The sequence below is a fragment of the Gloeophyllum trabeum genome (assembly GCF_000344685.1).
Source record: "Gloeophyllum trabeum ATCC 11539 unplaced genomic scaffold GLOTRscaffold_00002, whole genome shotgun sequence".
In the NCBI taxonomy this organism is placed as follows: Eukaryota; Fungi; Basidiomycota; class Agaricomycetes; order Gloeophyllales; family Gloeophyllaceae; genus Gloeophyllum; species Gloeophyllum trabeum.
This window is the reverse complement of record NW_006920411.1, coordinates 1,310,103-1,329,416: the sequence shown is the minus strand read 5'-3', so window position 1 is coordinate 1,329,416 and position 19,314 is coordinate 1,310,103. Positions and strand designations below refer to the sequence as shown.

Below are 19,314 nucleotides of genomic sequence, written 5' to 3'. Positions count from 1 at the left end.
GCTTGCTTTCACTTTTACACCCATCATCACCTGCGCTCGCCCCAACCGCCTTTTCCTTATCGTGTCAGTCTGCCCTCTTCTCTGTCCTGCACGTTGCACTGACCCTCGCGTGTTCCAGTCAATATCTCCTCTTCTACAGTACGTTCTGCACGCGTCGACGCGTTCCGTCGCGTTCCTCACTGCTGTCGCGTTTAGATGTCCCAGTCGCGTGAAGACTCCGTTTACCTCGCCAAGCTCGCTGAGCAGGCTGAGAGGTATGAGGGTACGTTGACGTGGCCGCGTCCGCCGATCAGGGACTGATTTGTATGCAGAGATGGTTGAGAACATGAAGCGCGTCGCTTCGTCAGACCAGGAGCTCACTGTTGAGGAGCGCAACCTCCTATCGGTGGCATACAAGAACGTCATCGGTGCCCGCCGTGCTTCGTGGAGAATTGTCTCCTCAATCGAGCAGAAGGAGGAGTCGAAGGGCAACGAAGCCCAGGTCCAGATGATTAAGGGTTACAGGGAGAAGATTGAGTCCGAGCTGGCCAAGATTTGCGAGGACATCTTGGACGTCCTCGACAAGCACCTGATCCCTTCTGCTGCCTCTGGCGAGTCGAAGGTCTTCTACCACAAGATGTTCGTACCGTATTCTTCTTCCGAGTCACATGACGTTGACGTAGCATCGTGACGACAGGAAGGGTGACTACCACCGCTACCTCGCGGAGTTCGCCACTGGCGACCGCCGGAAGGAGAGCGCCGACAAGTCGCTCGAGGCCTACAAGGCTGCTTCTGACGTGGCCGTCACAGAGCTTCCCCCCACACATCCCATCCGTCTTGGTCTTGCCCTCAACTTCTCGGTATTCTACTACGAGATCCTGAACAGCCCCGACCGTGCCTGCCATCTCGCGAAGCAGGCATTTGACGATGCCATTGCTGAGCTCGACACGCTCTCAGAAGAGAGCTACAAGGACTCCACCCTTATCATGCAATTGCTCCGTGACAACTTGACCCTCTGGACTTCAGATATGCAGGACAGCGGTAAGTGGCCAACTGGTACCATATCCTTGAATGCCAGGCTTATAATTCCTCCAGACAAGCCCGCTGACAAGGAGGAGGCTGCTGAGGCCCCCGCTGAGGAGGCCGCCTAAACGCTTCCCCCTTTGGTTTTCTGTTTGTCGGAGGCGCTCGTGTTAGAGCGTTGTTGGGCTTCATGTGGCTTATTATTGCTCTCGCATTCCCTTCCTCCCCCCGCATCGCATTGTCCATACCGTATCATCATGACCCCTCATCGTCGGCAGTTTATTTCTCTTATTGAATCCTCATCTCATTATTACGCTTTCCTTCTTGTCCCTTAATGACCAAGAATCTGCATCATACGCTCTGGTTGTTAAAACATTTTGGAACGGTGTGATTGTCTTGAGATATAGATGCGCGATGACGAGAAACTTGGATATCACCGGCGAGAATATTTAGGGGCTACCATGCGTGCAAGTACATCATAATCTTGGATTAAGGTGGCCGAATTCCGAGCCCCAATACCGAGGCCCTATTCTGAACCCGACGAGCGAAGTCATGCTTATGGTGGCTACTTCGAAGACCCGGTAAGTTCCCCGAGGTCCAACCAGGAACGCTGCCGATGCTAGAACCAAGAATAGCCACCGCATCGATAGGCCCTCATACCTGGTGGTGTGCGCGGTCAGAGTGTGATACAGGGATGGGAAACTGAAGGAACACTTACGGCCCCCTTCCCAGCAGCTCTCCCCCTCTCGTCCAGCTTGCGTAATCTACGAGTATCAGCCAAGGAAGGACGGAGAGGAAATTATGGTCCCCGTCGAAAGGCGTCGTAAGTCCTGCCGTGTATAGCGTTCTCACCCAGACAGCTAGCACAGGCGCCACAAGGGGGAGTAGAAGAGTCTTCATTAGGAGAAGATGTAGGTAGAAGTTGCGAGATGATGCTGGGTTGGACGGTGCTTGGTGGGATGACGACCGAGGGGGAATGGTATCTTGTCTCATTGGGGAAGGCGAGCTGTTATCATTGTCCGCGTTTCCGGACATCCGCATAAGTGGGACTGCTTCGACTCGAGGAGAAGAGGGGTTGTTGTCCGTCGCGGACTTCATTGCGCAGGTCCAAAGAAGGATGAGCCAATTCCCGAGGAAAGCTACTTGCCAGGGCACAAAGAAGAATACGAGGACGCATATCAAGGCCATAGACAGGACGGTGTTGCGGCGCACGCTGATGTCTTCCCTTGGTCTGAGGGTGTGGTGAATATGCATCACGGGGGGTAAGTTGAACAGCTACGGCGTACGGAACACACCTTCCAAAGATTCTAGTAAGCCTGCGCATCGCAGCTATGCTGCAATAGAGTATGAAGCATGTCACAGCTACGAGCCCTGAGCATGTAATCACAAGAATACTTGCTATGCACCCTCCAATCAATCCAAGTCCGAAGCCGTGCCAGCCCAGACCTAGATACCACGCTGTGGGGTGCGGAAGAAGGGCTGTCAAAAAGAGAAGGGGAAGTAGAATTGGCAAGACGCCCTTGATGCAGGCGTGTAGGTTAAGTATGGGGGTGGCCACGGATTCTGTAACATGATCAATGAGTCGTAGAGAGTAAAGCGAACGAACGAGCTCGACTGACCGCACTCTTCCCCCTGTTTGATCGCTTCGAACAGCAAAATCGACGCGATTCCTACGCTCCAGATGATGCAAGCGGTCCAGTATCGAGCTGCCCATCGTCCAAGCGTAGCCCACCAGTCGACCCGTAGCGCTATGGCATCAACCTTGCATGAACTTTGCTCATTGCTGGTGAGGAGCTTTAAATGGAGACCGTGGCTTGTGGCAGCATCCGAGTCCAGGTCGGAAGAAGGCACAAAGGTAGAGATGTACGGCGCTGAGGCGTGCGTGTGCAGGAGGGTCTGGTGAGAAGAAGGAGGGAGGCTGAGAGGGTGGTAGGAGGCTTCAACAGCTGAGGAGGTATGCAATAACAGCGGAGGAAGGAGAGCGGCTGTAGCTGGGAGTGTCAGTGCATCGTATGACAGGAGAATCTACTGCGGCTTACGAACACGAGCAGGTCGACTGGTCCGTGACGAAGTGGTGATTTACTCGGTAGACCACCAGCGCATTCGAGAGGAAGTTGGGAAAAGATATCTCTTGGGCAAGCGCCGGATTATTTCTAATTGTGACAGACACTTCACTGGCGAAGGGAGCTACCCCGGCCCAAAGACGCCGTTTCAAAGTCAGCACGAGCAAGTCACGGATTGAAGTGCATACCAATCCAGCCAGCTGTGTTCACAATTGTACTTCTTTCCTCTATGGCAGCGACGATCCAGCCGGTACCCGCAGCTTCTTCAAGTCTCACTGCCACTTGGCCCTCGTGCGTTTCAGGGATGTCCGCGCTGAACATCACGACACCCTCGCTCTCGTCGGTTCCCTCATCCGGTGAAGGAAATGGTTGCGTCAAGGTGGGATTGGGAATTAGTTTCAGAGTGGCCGGCTGCAGGGGCTTACATCTCCGTTCCGGGATGACATCCGCAGAAGGTGAGCATAAATGGACAGATACTCTCAGTCTGGACTGTAGATGTTGTACGTGTTTGTCGTATGGATGCATGTTGCCCCCGGACAGGTAGAGCATAAATGTTGTAGGGTTCCCGGACTGCGACGATGGGACAGGCAGGAGGTACATATGCGATCCAGTCGGATTCTTGAGTACAAGCTTCATATTTTCTGGGAGTGCTTCATACGTTTGTCGTTCGCCCAGTACAAGCATGTCTTTCTCATCAGTAGGAAGGAGAGTCCGGCCATCACCACCAGGCAGCCACTGGTCTAGCACTCGCGACTTGTCCCCGGGTGAAGGAGACGCGAGGGCCGCGAGCTCTAGAGCGGCACGCGCGACCCTCCACCGGACTTGATGGCACCACACCATTGCCAAATGGCCTACCCCCGTCCACGCGCCCTCCAGGGCAGTCGTAAAAACCGTTCGCCGGTATATCTCGTCGCTCTCTGCCTTAGGGAGGATGCACGATTCTGAGGGGATCTGCATATCGATGGCGCCTCCGCACAGACTCAGTATAGGCGTCCAGTCTTTACCCAGCACAACAGAAATTTTCTCGTATATGTCGTCAATGCGACGGTCGAAACGGGCGGGAGGGAGGGTGTGCGGGGTGCTCATGGTGATGACGGACGAGATGCGGGCATCTGGGAGGAGTGAGGTAGACACGATGCCGCCCATAGAGTGACCTAGTACGGTCACCGTGGTATTTTCAGGGTAGAGGGAGAGGATGTACGAGATGGCCGCGCGGGCGTAGGAGGTCTGGGCGGTAAGCGTCGGCCCATGGAACGCGGAGAGGTCTTCGTTGAACTCGAGCGCGAAGAAGTCGAGAGGTTTGACATTAGTATTCGCAAACTCAGGTGAGGGGACTGAAGGCGAGGAAAAGTACTGGCGCGTGGCAGAGGATGCGATGGAGCGCACTTGGCGTGAGGATCCCGCGTTGCCTGGGATGAATAGGACGGGAGAGCCTTGCAACTGAGTTCAGTCAGATCATATAAAAATCTAAAGGTACTTCAAATACGCACTTCATGAGAGTCCCACCCAACCTCACGATAGAGCCACAGCGAATAGCGCTTACTCAGACGTGTCCAACGTTTGTCGAACTCATCCTGGAGGACGTAGCTCGGTGACATCCAGGACATCCTGCATCCCTGAGGAGAGAGAACAGACGCAGTCTCCGATGCAGCTTTGTATGAAACCCATATTAGCAGTACTGATACCAGGCCCAGAAACGAGGCCAGCCGTGTCATTGAACAGGAGTGAGCTCTGATTGGACACGGCCAATTCCGATGGAGTGGTGTCGATCGCCGCAGTGGCTGTGTCGATGCTTAGCAAGTACCATTCACTGGGCAACGATATCGATGCCACTAAACCCGTGCGACTCTCAACCTCGCCGAGCGCTGAGAATTTGACTGTACTATGTTCCCCTTTGTGGAATCTTATAGCCTTTCTGAATACGGTTGTTTCTTGCGCCAGTAGATTTTCGGACATAACGATTAATAAGTATCCGTCGTTCTCTCCATGCGCTCCGTACTCGACACCAGGCCTTATAGATAATTCTTCGACGACGCGCGGTTCAATCAGTTTCTCCCAATCAAACATACACCCGACGTCTGAGAAGAATGCCAGATAATCCGTGGTCGTTTACGTGCATGCTACTTGGAATTGCTTGATGTTACATTAGTGCTACTTCCTCGACCTCCACTCAAACAGACAGATATTCCTTCACTACGGCATTCACCTTGGGCGTCACTTCATTCAGAATTTCAAGCGTCTCATTCTGTAAAGTACTTCAGTATCCGCAGCAAGTATGATGCGCCTGCAATGCTCACCCATAGGCGGTCCTGAGCATCCTTCCCCTCCTTGCTGAGGACAAAATCACTCGGCTCCTCGATATGGTTACCCGAAACAAAAGCGCCTCTGATCTTGTCAGTGTCCGCTGGGTTCGGCGGGCCCAGCGCAGCCCACAGGAGCTGGCGCGAACCCTCCTCGGAGGTCCATGCGGTCAGGGTGATTGTCTTGCCTTCGTATTCGAAGGTCGGGGGCTTGAAATCCGGGATATTCCGCGTCAACTCGGACTTGCAGAACCCTGGGTTCACGGCATCGACGATGAGCGGGGATGTCGTCGGAAGATGCGCATTCAAGGCGCGAACAAAGAGCACGTTCAGAACTATCTTTATGGTCAATATCTGGCGATGACAAAGTCGGGACAGTTGTCAGACGCACGCTTGGAGACAGGGTATCGATCCATGAAGCTATATGGAAGAGGTGAGTCTAAGCAAAACTTCGGGAGGGGATAGTGAGGATGTGCTTACTTCTTCTGGAAGTACTCCTTTTCGTTGAGCTTCTTGAGAATACTGGGGCTGTTCCTGACTTCCTCGCTAAGGGTGGTAAAGTGATGCACCTCGCTGGACACAACAACGAGTCTGGTCTGAATGGAGAAGTCGGAAGCTGTCTTGAGCAAGCGTGGAATGAGAAGCAAAGAGCACAGGGCAGTGGACAAATGATTGACATGCAAGCTGCGGACAATTCTGGTCAGATTTCGATGCATCATTCCGATTGTATCAGTGGCCTACGTCGACTCCCATCCTTCAAAGTCCTCGTAGGTGCCGGTGGCTATACCGGCGTTCATGACGAGGATATCGAGCCGACCGCCTTCCTTCTCAAATCTATCGGCGAACTCGACTACGGAAGCAAAGCGGCCGAGATCGAGCAGCCAAAGCTCCGCATTGTTTTTTCCGGTAGCTTTCTCGACCTCTGAACGACTTTGTCAGTAATCCCGTGCATGGGGCTCATAGGGCAATCCTTACCTGCGACTGCTTTCTTGCCTTTCTCCTCGCTGCGGCAAGCCATAATGACTTTGGCAGCATTCATGGACGAGAAGTGCTTGACGGCCTCGATGCCGATGCCGGTGTTGGCACCGACAACAATGACAGTCTTGCCTGCGAGGTCAGCTTTGACCCCAAGCTCCGGCGCACCGGCCAGCTGCCTTAGCGCAACATCGAGCCTGGATAGTTGGCCCATTGTGATTGTGATGGGACGAGTATGTGGGGATGCCAGGATCTACATTGATGAAGGCCTTTTATAGGATGGGTCCGATGGAGGTAGGACAGGATGGGATTGGCCCCTGTGAGCGGAAAGTACGATCAGTCATCTGCGTATGACATGCCGTCAGGACGCGTAAATGCTCGACGAAGGGTACGTGGCGGAGTCACGCCGAGAGACCGGTATAATCGCTGGGTTTCTGTGATGACTCTTGCAGCCTACGTATATATGTGCCATGCCGAAGGAAAACGTACCTTCAAGAAGAGGAGAGGTGGCTGTGCTTGATTCCCTGGCATGCGGCAGGCAGGTATGTACAGTATCGATACTACCACGTAATAACTTCCCTCGACACAAAAACTCTGAGTTTGCTCTTTCCTCCTTTGCCCTAGTAGCGTGTGCGTAGCGTAGACTGGACACGAATTGATAACCTTGGGTAATATAGAACGAACGGTGATATCATCTCCGCCACCGTCTGCAGCGCCTGACTAGATCTGAGGCCTGAAGGCCATCGCTTGTTCGGAATTGGCGACAGGAGACTGCCTCGCCAGTATCGGTTTCAGCTGAGAAGACTTCCATTTCCCTTTCGTTCCGGTCGCCTCTCCGAGTCAAGCAAGTGTTCATCGACCATATACTAATATTAATATTAATGTCACCGCAAGACTTTCTTCGCCCGGGCCCGTCCAAGCTTGGCAGGTGCGACGAAGCCTCGCCTGGCCGCAAGCTGTCTCTGTACGCTCGTACATCCGTGATCATTCGCTCAGGCGTGTATGCCACAAACTCAATTTATCTCACGCAACGAAATGTCACGCATGGTGATGTTATATCATTTATGCTGGTGTCACATGCACACTAACTGAATCTGACTGTTGCTACATTGGCATTCATTTTCCTTGGCCATTCCATTCAGGCGGACAGATATTCCTGCACAATAACAGTTACCTTTGTCGTCACTTCCTTCAGGATTCTAAGCGATTTCTCTGAGCGTCCAGAACATGGAGGATGCACGTGGTTGCTTCCCTAAAGACAGCCTGAGTCCTGAGCCTCCTGCCCGTCCTTGCTGAGGACGAAATTATCCAGCTTCGTTTCTTGTTGTCCGGAATGAATGTGCTCCCCGAATCTGGTAGACATCGAGAAATTCGAAGGCCGAGTGCAGCCCGCCGGCGCACGAGCTGCCGCGAACCCTCCTCGCAGGTCCACGCGTAAGCGTCTTGCCTGCATGTTCGATGCTTTGCGGCTTAGAAGTGCGGGATGTGCCGCGTCAACTCGGGCTTGCAGAACAGATTCACGGAGTATTCATTGAGCGCGGACGTCAGCGGAAGACGCGAATCCAGGGCGCGGACGAACGGGGTCTAGGAATAGCCAATCAGTGGAAATCAGCAGATGTACGCTTGGAGACACCGTACCGCTGTCTCATGCTGGATATCAGGAAGCGAGCTTAATCAAAACCGGGGAGGCTGTTAAGGAATGTACTCTACGTTCTCTTGCAGTACTCCTTGTTGCGGAACTTCTTGAGTACGTTGGGGCTATTGTTGACATCGCCATCAAGGGTGGCAAAAAACGCACTGGCATCTCACTGGCCACGATAAAAAGTCGAGTTTGGATGGAGAAGTCCGAAGGTGTCTTGAGCAAGCACGGCAGGAGCAGCAGAGCACAAGGCTGATTGACGATCAAGTGCGGATAGTCTTGTCAGACATCGATCCGTCATTTTGCTTAGATGAGTGGCCTGTCAGCCTTCACAGCCCTCTAGGTGAGGATGGCTATACCGGCGTTTATGACAAGGATATAGAGCCGGCCGCCTCCCCTTTCGAATCTATCGACGGAAGAGAAGCGACCGAGATTGAGCTCCGCGCTGTGCTTGCCGGTAGCTTTCTCCGCCAATGCATGAACTAGTGAGTGACTCGGCGCATGAGTATTTGGAGGGTACACCGTACCTGCGACTGCTTTCTTTTTCTTCTCATTACAACCACCTACAATGACTTTGGCAGCATTCATGGATGATAAATGCTTGGCGGCTTCAATAAATATGCCGATGATGACACGGATGACGATGCCAATCGTACATGTGAGGTCGGCTTTGACCCCAATCTCAGGCGTGCCGGCCAGCTGCTTGAGCGCATCGTCGAGCATGGTTAATTGACGCTTGTGAGGGAATCAGTCGAGGATGTCCAATGGATGGGTGCTTTCATGCAACCAAGAAATACTCCCGGTGGGAGGGAAATGCTATCAGCCATCATGCATCATTACCCGCTGGTATGGCATGCCTGGACGCGGTCCTTCTATCCCTTCAAGTTCCAGTGCGCATATTGCTCGGCAAAGTCGCGGGCAATAGACATAATTGCTATGATTTCTGGTATGACTGCCTCAGCCTACTCAGTCGGTGTAGTATGTGCCGCAGTCAGTACAAATACGTGCCTTCGACGACGAGGCCCACTCTCGAATGCCTGGCACACGATTCGCGGTGCAATGCCGGCAGTGGCGGGGAAGAGGGGGGTGGCTGTGCTGTTCACCAAGTATAGGCAACGTAGAATGTTACGGTGATATCATCTCCGCCACCGTCTGCTGTCTCTGCTCGCTGGTCTCCGCGACGCTCTGCGTCCTCGTTCGCACCCGCCGCCGTTGCGCACGTTCCCGGACTGCTGCGCCCGCATATTACGCCGCAGAGAGGCCACGTTGTGCGTTCCTGGACGCTATCGCTCGTTCGGGATTGGCAGCAGGAAATAGCTCAGCCGGTGTCGTCCTCTGACTTGATCTTCATTTCCGTTTCGTCCAGTCCAGTTGCCTTTCGCGCAAGCGTCGACGTCCAGCGACCATGTCGTCGCCGCAAGACTCGAGCGTGCTTTCTTCGTCCCCCAAGGTCGGCAGGCGCGACACGCCCTCGCCCGTTCGTAGGCGCACCTCCGTCTCTGTCTCCTCCGACTTGCACATCCCCGACCATCCGTCCAGGCTGTCGCCTACGCTTTCGAGGGCAATGATCCACGACCCTGACGCGCGCGAGCGTCAGCGCACCCTCGACGTCGACATGGCCATGCAGCTCTCGCGCGCACGCTCCCAGACTGTCTCATCGCCTATGGCCTCCCCCGTTACTCTAAGGCCTCAAATCTCCCCCGAGGATCATCCCCAGATGCCGCATACACACACTTCTCCATTCCCCGTTCTGCCTGAGAATGAGGAGCACTTGACCCGCAGCCCGTCAGACATCTCCGACGCCCATACTGAGGTGCAGGGTTCCCCTTTCCAAATTCCCACCCCGTCCCCACACCTCCATCTTCCCAACGTGCAACAAGAACAACAAGTCACCCCTTCACCGCTCCAGATGCCCCACCTGAACCAGACCCACGACCCGTCCCTTCTCGCAACCTTTGCCAACACCCCGCAGGTCCCTCAGATGGGCGGGGGCATGACTGTCGGTGGTGAGGAAGAGATGGGCGGCCTTCCGATGTATCAACCCAATGCCATGTACACCACAAACATGAACATGAACAGGAGCAACTTCGACTTTGACCACATGGAAGAATGGGCAAGGGGCGAGAAAAAGAGCCTGGGCATCCACACCCCCACCGGACCCCCGCCCGAAATGCCACCCAGCTTCAGCAGGCGCGCGTCGCAGCTTACCCAAGCACAGCAGGACGAAGCAGGCCCCAGCGGGTCCGGTGCTCCCGGCACGTCCTTCCCATCATCCCCCTTCGCGTCCGCGCGGCAGCGCAAGCTTTCTCAGTCCACGCCCCAGCCGCGGCGGCACAAGCACGGCGATGCAGGTAAGATGGCGCTCTTCGAGGGTGCGACCGGCGCCCCGCCTCCGACGCTCGGCGGGGGCGGGGGCGCGCTCAACCCCATACCCAGCCTGGACAATGTGGTCGTGGACCTGGGCGACGGCGGCGGCGCTGGGCAAGCGGCTGGCGTGGGTCTCGATGCGGGGCAGGGGCACGACCGGCCGTACCGGTTCTCGTTCTATTCGAACGCGCTGAGTGCGACGATCCATGCACGCAGCTTGTCGGAGCTGCCAGCCGAGGGACAGACATTTGAGAATTTGTTTGCGGGCGTGCGTGATGCGAGTACCTCTGGCACGGAGACGGACGAGTCGCGCCCGCGCACACCGAATACGGGAACGACGATGAGCGGGGCTGGGAAGACAGAGGGGGGGAAGAAGGGCGGTGCGCCCGGGGTCAATGGGGGCGGGAGTAGTAAGACTGCTGTTGGGGGTGTGGGCAGTGTGGGCGGGGGAGATGTGGAGGGAAATACGTGGTGGCTGGATGTACAGAATCCGACAGACGAGGAGATGAAGATGCTGAGTAAGGTGCGGCCTTTCCTCTGCCAGTTTCTACCTTTGTGTAATACCAAAGATTTACTGGATGTATGCGCTGCGTATGTCATCTGCAGGTATTTGGCATCCATCCACTCACGGCAGAAGACATTCAGATGGAAGAGACGCGGGAGAAGATCGAGCTGTTTCGGAATTATTATTTCGTGTGCTTTAGGAGTTTTGAACAGGACCCGTACAGTCCTACATATTTACAACCGCTCAATATGTATGTCGTTGTGTTTAGAGAGGGTACACTAAGCGTGAGTAGCCTCCCTCCCTTCAACCCACTGCACATGTTATCTGATAACTCCCTTTTCATTTGTGTCATATTTGGTGTCATCACGACTTCACCCTTTAGTTTCACTTCCGACCAACACCCCATCCGTCCAACGTCCGCCGACGAATCAAGCAACTCAAGGACTATATCTCTGTCACATCGGACTGGATCTCCTATGCCCTTATTGACGATATCACCGATGCATTCGGACCGTTAATCCAGAGCATCGAGTACGAGGTAGATAGTATCGACGAGTTGGTATTGATCTTGAAGGAGGCTGAGCAGAGCGACATGTTAAGGAGGTGAGTATTGTGCGCTACAGTGGGAGCTTGGTGAATGCGGTATGATATTGAGCGTGCCTCCCTGCATAGGATTGGGACGTGCAGGAAGAAGGTGATGGGTCTACTGCGGCTAATGGGAAACAAAGCCGATGTCGTCAAGGGTCTCGCGAAGAGGTGTAACGAGAACTGGAGGGTCGCACCTACGTCTGATATCGTGAGCACGCATCCGCTGAGTATCAGCGGGTAGAGCGTTGACCTTCAATTTTATAGGGCCTCTACTTATCAGATATCCAGGTAATTATCAGATAACGGCCACCACTTACCATGGACGCTCACAGCACCGATTCCTTGCACAGGACCATTTGATCACTATGACCCAGAACTTGAACCACTACGAGAAAATCCTCTCCCGGTCACACTCCAATTATCTCGCCCAGATATCCATCGAGATGACGGACGCCAATAACCAAATCAACGACGTTCTGAGCAAGCTGACGGCCCTGGGTACGGTGTTGATTCCGATGAATCTCGTCACTGGTGCGTCTACTTGTGTCTTAAGCAGTTGATTTATTCATCAACTCGTTTTGCAGGTCTGTGGGGTATGAACGTCCATGTACCCGGTCAGGATGTTCCTGTGAGTGTAGCCGCCCGTGCGCGAGGACTAGTCCGGGTTGACACGTCGCATGCTTCTGTAGGGTTATGCATGGTTTTTGTCCATCATCGGTGCACTGGTTGCATTCGCTGTCGTCGGCGGCTACTCCACATACAAGCTTATGGCGGGGCGATAGCACTCGCAACTCCTGCAGTGTCACAAGTTACAACAGCGCCGGTCGAGGAAGAATTGGAGAGACTTCCGGCGGCATTGGTGCTACGAAACTGGAGGTGGGGATGCTGCATGAATCGTCGGGACATTTCCTGTCCGATCCTTTGCATAGGACCACGGCCAGGGGAGATATCTCGGGTTGCACGCTGCTGACGACTTTCACGTTACCGATAGAATGTCGTTTTGGTACGGCCTTTGCATTTTCGCATGATAATGATACACCCTCACATACCATCCGCATACTATCCATACTGTTGGTTCTGAGATTGGCGCTTGCTTGCGATCGCACAGATCCAAGGTTCCGTGCGTGGCGCATCTTGAGTGATGGAGGGGAAGCACCCGATCAAGTGATCGAGGTTGGGGCTTCTCACATAGTGCCAAAATGCTCCCGTGTAATAGGGTTCCCGAAAACTCCGCGATCAAGTATTATCCGATGAACCCAAAGATTTCAATATCGATTGACCATCCATGCGACAGATACAAGAAAACAGCCAGTACAGCCCGCTAGTATACACACTATTCTAGAAAACATTACAGATGGCACAGCAAAGAACAGCGGATGAAACACCATGAGCAGGCGCGGCTCACGAAGACGAGGCAGATGGATCCCGATAGACCAGCTTCACTTTGCGCACGACGTTAGGTGATGGCGAGGCTTCGCCCCGGACTTGCGGCCTGTAGTTCGAAGGACCACCGGCACCACCACCATTGGTAGACGAGTGGCGTGGGCTACCTCTGATCATGTCATGGGTAGGGGGATGGCGGGGACTCCCTCTCACGATATCATTGGGGTCCGGCGACAAGAGGTTAGCCAACGAGGGGGAGGTAGTCTGAGGCTTCGGCGGCGCAGGAGCTAATGCCGGCATGGGCGGAGGAGGGCCTCTTGACGGTGGTGGACGCCTGGGAGACCGGTTGGCATTTGGAGACCCAGGAGATGTATGCTCAATTGTCGAATGTCCTTCATTGGGATACTTCCGCCGTCGAGACGGCGGAGGAGTCTCTGGGGCGTCGTGCGGACCCCTGATAGGAGCCAGACCGGATGGGGAGTGCATTGGAGCTGGCGCATGTTCGCTGTGACGAGGGGATGGGACTTCTTCGCGGTGTTTCCGCTTCCTCGACAGGTGAGGAGACAGGCCCTGCGCCTCTAGTGCGGACGGCGTTCCCGGAGGAGGCACGTTTGGACCGTTGTATCTACCCGACCAGGGTGGTGGCGGGGGCAGGTGATTTGCACCGACAGGATTGGCGACAGGCACTGGTCGAGCTTGCTCATACGGACTCGTCATAGTCCCGGGGTTCGGAGTATGAGGGGCCGGATGCGGTGCGTGCACTGGCAACGACGGCCGTGCTGCAAGTGGAAGTGCAGGGTTGGAGGTTGTCGGGCGAGAGTTGCTAGACGACGCCACACTTCGAGACGAATTGCCATTGACCGCGATGTTGTCTGGCTGGCCCGGAGTGAAGCGGATCAATTCCACGAAGAGGGTATTGGTATAAGGTGGCGGCAGCTTCATATAGACTATGTCCTTGCTAAAGGTATCCAACATTTCCCGTGTATCCACATATGTGTTTGGCTCGGTATTCTCTGCGGGTGAGAATGAGACATTGCCCGTGAACCCAGATCACAGGTACACATACCTATGTACTTCACCCTCACTTCTGCATAGGGATACGTCCGATTCTTGCGCAGGCAGCACAAAGGACACATGAAACGATTCTTCGTCGGAGCTGGTCCAGGCTCAAGTGGAAAGAAAACGCATCCCGCATGGTACCATTTATTGCACAGCTCGCATTCAACCCTCGGGTAATTGAGAAGATAGGATGTACGGCCCCTGCAGATGCAACGAGTACCGTCTTGCCAATCTTTGTCCACGTCCTGGCCAAAGGTGAACCTGGGTCGCCGCCTCTTCTTCATTCGAACAGGCACTGGTTGCCCAGCGAGTATACGATGCAGTCCAGCCAGGTCAAGACCAAAGGACACCTCAGGGTTCGGCGATACTGCGAACTGGATCTTGTAGAGCTTGCGCATATAATGTCGAACTTGAGGAATGTACTCAGGACGTTGGTTCCCCGTCTGCGATGCGAAGGCTAAGAACTGCCCGATGACCATGGAAAGACGATCTACGCGGTGTACGATGATTTCAAGGTCCTTCCAGTCCTGCGAGTAGTTCTTGGTGATTTCGGGAGCAGAGAGGAGGATGGTTGGGAGATAGCAGAAATGCCAACTCCGGTCCTTGTGGATTGCGCCATTCCAATGGTGATGATCACAAAACGGGCAAGAACCGCCGTTCGCAGCACAGACGCCGTGGAACCGCGCATAACAATGATCACACTGGACTGCATCGGAAACAGATCCAGGAGGAGGAGGCCGGACGGCCTTAGTACAAATGCAGGTGAAGTACTCGTCACTGGGAGGCAGGTCGTCTTCTGGTCTGGTCGATTCAATGACATCCTCCAGAATCTGTTTCCCGTGGGCTTGACGGTGCTGGGGACAATACCACGGTAGTCCTTCCAACCAGCGGTAGTGTGATTTCAATTGAGCATCCAATTTCTCGAAATTGGGAAGGGCAAACATCGTCAAGTGCTCCCTCGCGTATCCTTGCCATTGATGCATGATGTCAAACATGTCACCATCTTCTGTGTGCGAATAACGGTTCTTGAGGACCGTATCACATCGGGTCTCAAGGTCCAAAGCAAACTCGGCGGTACGCTTCAAGTCGTGTACCGAGGGTATCGCATAGTCCTTCTCGACCCGCGTCACGAGTTTCATGGCGTCTTGGGGTCGCGGCTTAGCAGATCCCGGTTCTGGGAAAAGGTACAATCTGGCTTGCTTTTCGTACTCTTTGGCTTTGGCGCGTGCGTTCATCAAGCGATCGAAAACAGTGGGGTCAACAGGGACCGTTTGGTCCACCTTGGCGAATTCTTCCAGCTTGTTGATATCTTTGCAAGGTTTACTGAGAAGCTGCTTCACTGATTCTTCCCACTCGCTGCCGGCACGCTCGCGGGACCTCAGAAGCATCATGTACTTGTCGTCTTCAGGTATATTGATAGAGCGGGCTCGTGACAGGAGATGTCTCACTTCGTCTAGTGTGGTCGAAGGGTCGTCTATCTTCTCTTCCAGCTCTTTGATAAGCTGCTCGCGTAGGACGAGATTCTTGACTTGATCGAGTTCGTCCAGGTGAACATTCAATGATGACTCGTGCAAGAGCAGGCGCTCGCACTCTTGAATGTACGCATCTCGGTTGCGGTCCACGTCAGTGGTATGAAGCAACTCCAGCGCTTTCGCCTTCGTATCCTCCGCCTCCTTGGCAAGATTACGCAGCTGCGTTATCTCCTGGCTGTCAAAGCCAAGGTTGTCGACCTGTCGCAGCAACTCATATACCTCTTCTAACCCGCCGTCCTGCCTGTCGCCAGCATCATCGTGCGCGCCGGACGGTCGATTGCCTCTGGACTTCCTTGACCGCTTACGGCTCTGCTTGCGAATTATGAATGAATTGGCCGCATCCGTCCACTCATTAGCGCGATATACGCATTTCTTCAAAGTTGCCAAGTCCGGCAAGTGATGATTGATGCGTTCGCCTTCCGCGAGCAGAGCCCTCAAAGTACGCAGCTGCGGGCGAGCAGTTTCCGCGAGGGTCTTGTGCAACTTCGCACGCCAGTTGTCTGGTATGGCTGCTCGCTCTTCTACTTTGGCCTGGGTTTCGAGGAGCGTATCATCGGAAAATCGGAGGCGGAGCACCCGACGGCCTGCGGGACACTCGCACAGGAAAGCGACGTGGTCAATGCAAGCCACTTTCGTGGAACAAGGGCAGGTGATTTGTGAGAGATAGCAAAAGGCCTTGCACACAGTGCACTGGTACTGGTCCTCTGCACGGTCTTCCTCTTCCAGGACCTCAGTCAAGCCGAGAGCTCTAGCACGCTGGCGGACATCTTTCTCACGTTCTGTCATCTCCTTTAGACTATCGTTGAGCCTAACAGATGAGGGCAAGTCAGAAATCGCGTGGTTGCCGGATATGAGAACACGCCTCACCATATTGCAGTCTGAATGGACTGGGATTGTTGCGTAATGGTTACGAGAAGCTCGTCATGGGAGAAAACGGGCAATTTCCTGTGTTCTCGGTATCGCTGAACGCAAGACAGCCCGTAAGGAAGCCAATCAGGTAAGGCAAAATTGACGGCTTCGTTGAAGTTGAGCTAAACGAGCGCAAGCATCAGAAATGACAATCGATAGTAATAGTGAGTGGACCTACGCCGTGATTAAAGCCAGCATGATAAGCTTTCGGATAGGTTATGACAAACTCGCCCGCTCTCTGATTGCATGCATATACGCGCACGCCTGCTTCTGTGAGCCTCTTCGGGCTCATAAGGGTAACAAGCTGAAAGAGGAGATCAGGCTGAGCCTCAAAGAGATCCGGCGCTTCGCGCTTGATGGCAGCTTCGAATTTCTCAGCATCCTCTCCCGGAATGCCATACCAAGTCTTCGTCTCGCCCCAGTGCACTACAAAACAGCGTCAATCCATGGTCGCTTCGGGTGAGTATGTATGATCGCATACTGAAGTTAACACTATACGTGTAGTGATCCTACGAATGGACTGAGTATACATCTATGGTTTTTACCTGGAGTGTATGCATACCTCGTTGTGCCAACAAAAAGTGGAAAATACCATCCCCACATACGTCCAAGGCACAGTCATACCTGATATGTCCGACTTTATATATCGAAGTAAAGAGTCATGCACAATCGGGATGTTGTTCAGATTCCAGGGATCCTTAGAGTAGGGGTCAAGTGGATGTGTTTCCAGAGTAGGCATGGCGCTGGATAGCTGAGTGAGCATAAAGAGCAAAGGACAGACGAATGGGTCACGTGCCTGCCGTGGGTGGTGGAATGCACATCCGCACCATATTCGACCTCCACGGTCTCCGTCGGCGACTGTACCAGGCGCCAGAACTCCTCCTCGACATCATGCTCTGATACCAGCACGTCGTCGAATTTATTCACGGTCGGGTCCTGCTGCGACTTGTCGGCTTGCGACGGCGGGTGAGTCTTGAACCACATCTTGCGGAACGCAGCGTCGCGGGCCTGGAAACTAGACAGACTATGCTCTTGTCCTTCATCGAAGCCGAAATCGCCTCCGGTGCCGAAGAGACACGTGTGACAAAACCACTGCCCTTTGGGTATGGACGTCAGAGGTGGATCAAGGCAGAACATGTGAAATCCTGGTAGATGTAGACCCGATCAGTCACACTTATGCTTATAAAGAACGAAGCCTTTCGACACAAACCGCAATCGCAACCATCACAGAGCAGCATCTCTTCTCCGCGATTCTTCTTGTGACAGACCTCACAGCTGGTCTGCTAAATCGATCAGCAACTGGCTAGACAACATGAAGATATCATCTACCTCCTGTGATGGCTGTAACTTGTCGTCCTTCTTCTCATGCAGAGCGGGAGATGATATCACAGGGGAGGGCAGCAACGTGCTCGGAGTCGCTAAAAATTTTGTTAAGCCTCAATACACACATATATAGCTCAGTCGACCACCGGGAACTCACGGGTCATATACTCTTGCGAACCCATCCGCTTGCTCCTTCTAGTTCGGCTGCCCTCACCGTTGATGCCTCTATTATCACCCTCGTCCGGAGGCTCTGACAATGGACTTGACGTCGCTGTGAGAGGGCTCGATGGGGGAGTCGTGTCATCAGTCAGAGCCGCCGAACTAAGGCGGCTCAGTTTAGCGCCCGACTGAATGTTCATGTGAGTCTTCAGCTGAGGATCACGGGTTGCCATCGGCGATAGCGACGGTGAACTGCGTACTCGCTCCTGGAAATGCTCGTAGGGGAGAATAACGCGAGTGTAGGAATTCTTGATCTGGGTCGACAGACCGGGTATGCCGCCATATCCAAGAATTCTACCGAGATCTGCCCACTTCTTCGCCCTCGTAACCTGTCGTGCCTGTCAGTACGTCAGATCATGGAGTAATTGCGGCCACGTACCGCTTCGTAACCTCCGAGCCTCTTCACCTCCTTTCTCAAGAGCCACAGGTCTAGGGGCTTGTGGTTGATAGTCGGCACGCAAACTCGGGGGTTACCTTGCTGTTTATGGAATCGATATAGCTGCTCTAAATAGTTGACTTTGGCTCTCGATGAAGCCTCGATAGAGTTGAGACGCATTAGACGAGTCTTGAAACGGAAGTTCTGATATGGATGATACGCCCATGTTGAGAACGGTCCCAAAGTATCATTACGCAGAACAGATGCACAAACCTCCGTATCGGTAACAAACGGCATCTTCCAGCCTTCAGGGGGGACCACCTTGCAGATACCATAGTCTTTGGCAATATCCGATATGGATCGGATATAAGCCATGGGATCTTGGAACTCCTCAGACGTCGGATAAAAGGCTGGGCAGTCCTCCAGACCGAATGGACGAGAATCGGCCTTGGGTGGCACGTTTCTAGGAGCGGAAGTCTTGACAGACGACATGTCCAAAGTAGGTGAGACAGGAATGGGGGGCGTTTCGGGCTACAGAAGACGAACAATCAGAATGGTCCCGAGAATTTATAGCCATCACGAGGAGCAAAAAATACCTCCGACTGGTTTTGCAGCGCCGCCAGGGCGTCCGTCTTGGACTTGCGCGGAGCTCTCGTTGGCTGCGCGGAGGGCTGTGCAGATGTATCGTCTACTAGGGTGACGGTCGGGTCCTCATTCCTCTCAATAGGAACTGCGCCTTCGACAGGAATAGAGAGACAGGTCGTAAAAGTGGCGGGTTGTTTTGCAGTGGCATCAGAGGGCATTGTGCCCGCGGCCATGTGGCCCGGTGTGTCGCTCCTGGAGCGAGGGGTTCTGCCGCGACGAGCAGGGGTCCCGCGGGGACTGGCGAGCGACGGACTCGCTGTGTGCATCGCAGCCACGGACAGAATTGTCGGGAGGGGCGGCGGCGGTGGAGGACGCTGTGAGTAAGATAAATAAGAGGTTCTGGAGTGTGGGAGGTCCGGAGTGTGCTGCTACGCGAGCTTCGTGCTTCTCCGTGGGAACTCGCTGGCGTCCTTCTGAGCCACAGAAATG

The 19,314-nt window shown here is 54.1% G+C and overlaps 6 protein-coding genes across 6 annotated transcripts; 3 read left to right on the top strand and 3 right to left on the bottom strand.

Moving 5' to 3' along the window:
- Positions 1–195: 195 nt before the first annotated feature.
- On the top strand, positions 196–1,470 carry GLOTRDRAFT_70427 (DNA damage checkpoint protein rad24; the record flags this gene model as incomplete). The annotated part of the gene is made up of 4 exons (XM_007864065.1): positions 196–262; positions 312–618; positions 677–1,020; positions 1,075–1,470. The coding sequence occupies 4 exons, from the start codon at positions 196–198 to the stop codon at positions 1,128–1,130; spliced, it is 774 nt and encodes a 257-aa protein (XP_007862256.1). The 3' UTR covers positions 1,131–1,470.
- GLOTRDRAFT_113961 (PGAP1-domain-containing protein) lies at positions 1,441–4,780 on the bottom strand (the record flags this gene model as incomplete). Its single annotated transcript, XM_007864064.1, has 7 exons — positions 1,441–1,662; positions 1,721–2,233; positions 2,298–2,565; positions 2,622–2,987; positions 3,046–3,171; positions 3,254–4,505; positions 4,556–4,780. 7 exons carry the CDS (start codon positions 4,778–4,780, stop codon positions 1,479–1,481), a joined length of 2,934 nt encoding a protein of 977 aa, XP_007862255.1. The 3' UTR covers positions 1,441–1,478.
- Positions 4,781–5,100: 320 nt separating this feature from the next.
- On the bottom strand, positions 5,101–6,571 carry GLOTRDRAFT_136135 (NAD P-binding protein). Its single transcript, XM_007864063.1, has 6 exons — positions 6,341–6,571; positions 6,107–6,287; positions 5,846–6,049; positions 5,757–5,785; positions 5,363–5,700; positions 5,101–5,310 (listed from the first exon to the last, which is right to left on the bottom strand). The coding sequence occupies exons 1-6, from the start codon at positions 6,552–6,554 to the stop codon at positions 5,236–5,238; spliced, it is 1,041 nt and encodes a 346-aa protein (XP_007862254.1). The 5' UTR covers positions 6,555–6,571; the 3' UTR covers positions 5,101–5,235.
- A 1,106-nt stretch (positions 6,572–7,677) lies between these two features.
- On the top strand, positions 7,678–8,573 carry GLOTRDRAFT_90864 (uncharacterized protein; the record flags this gene model as incomplete). The annotated part of the gene is made up of 5 exons (XM_007864062.1): positions 7,678–7,774; positions 7,815–7,957; positions 8,002–8,191; positions 8,323–8,464; positions 8,561–8,573. 5 exons carry the CDS (start codon positions 7,678–7,680, stop codon positions 8,571–8,573), a joined length of 585 nt encoding a protein of 194 aa, XP_007862253.1.
- A 1,762-nt stretch (positions 8,574–10,335) lies between these two features.
- Positions 10,336–12,495, top strand: GLOTRDRAFT_70420 (cora-domain-containing protein; the record flags this gene model as incomplete). Its single annotated transcript, XM_007864061.1, has 9 exons — positions 10,336–10,618; positions 10,799–10,869; positions 10,953–11,135; positions 11,234–11,454; positions 11,524–11,647; positions 11,704–11,727; positions 11,790–11,970; positions 12,024–12,067; positions 12,129–12,495. 9 exons carry the CDS (start codon positions 10,336–10,338, stop codon positions 12,219–12,221), a joined length of 1,224 nt encoding a protein of 407 aa, XP_007862252.1. The 3' UTR covers positions 12,222–12,495.
- Positions 12,496–12,726: 231 nt separating this feature from the next.
- GLOTRDRAFT_136133 (uncharacterized protein) lies at positions 12,727–19,164 on the bottom strand. The gene is made up of 12 exons (XM_007864060.1): positions 18,837–19,164; positions 18,244–18,771; positions 17,803–18,193; positions 17,652–17,740; positions 17,533–17,602; positions 17,104–17,467; positions 16,885–17,065; positions 16,804–16,831; positions 16,501–16,748; positions 16,281–16,444; positions 13,889–16,221; positions 12,727–13,835 (listed from the first exon to the last, which is right to left on the bottom strand). Exons 1-12 carry the CDS (start codon positions 19,149–19,151, stop codon positions 12,841–12,843), a joined length of 5,706 nt encoding a protein of 1,901 aa, XP_007862251.1. The 5' UTR covers positions 19,152–19,164; the 3' UTR covers positions 12,727–12,840.
- Between the last annotated feature and the right edge of the window lie 150 nt (positions 19,165–19,314).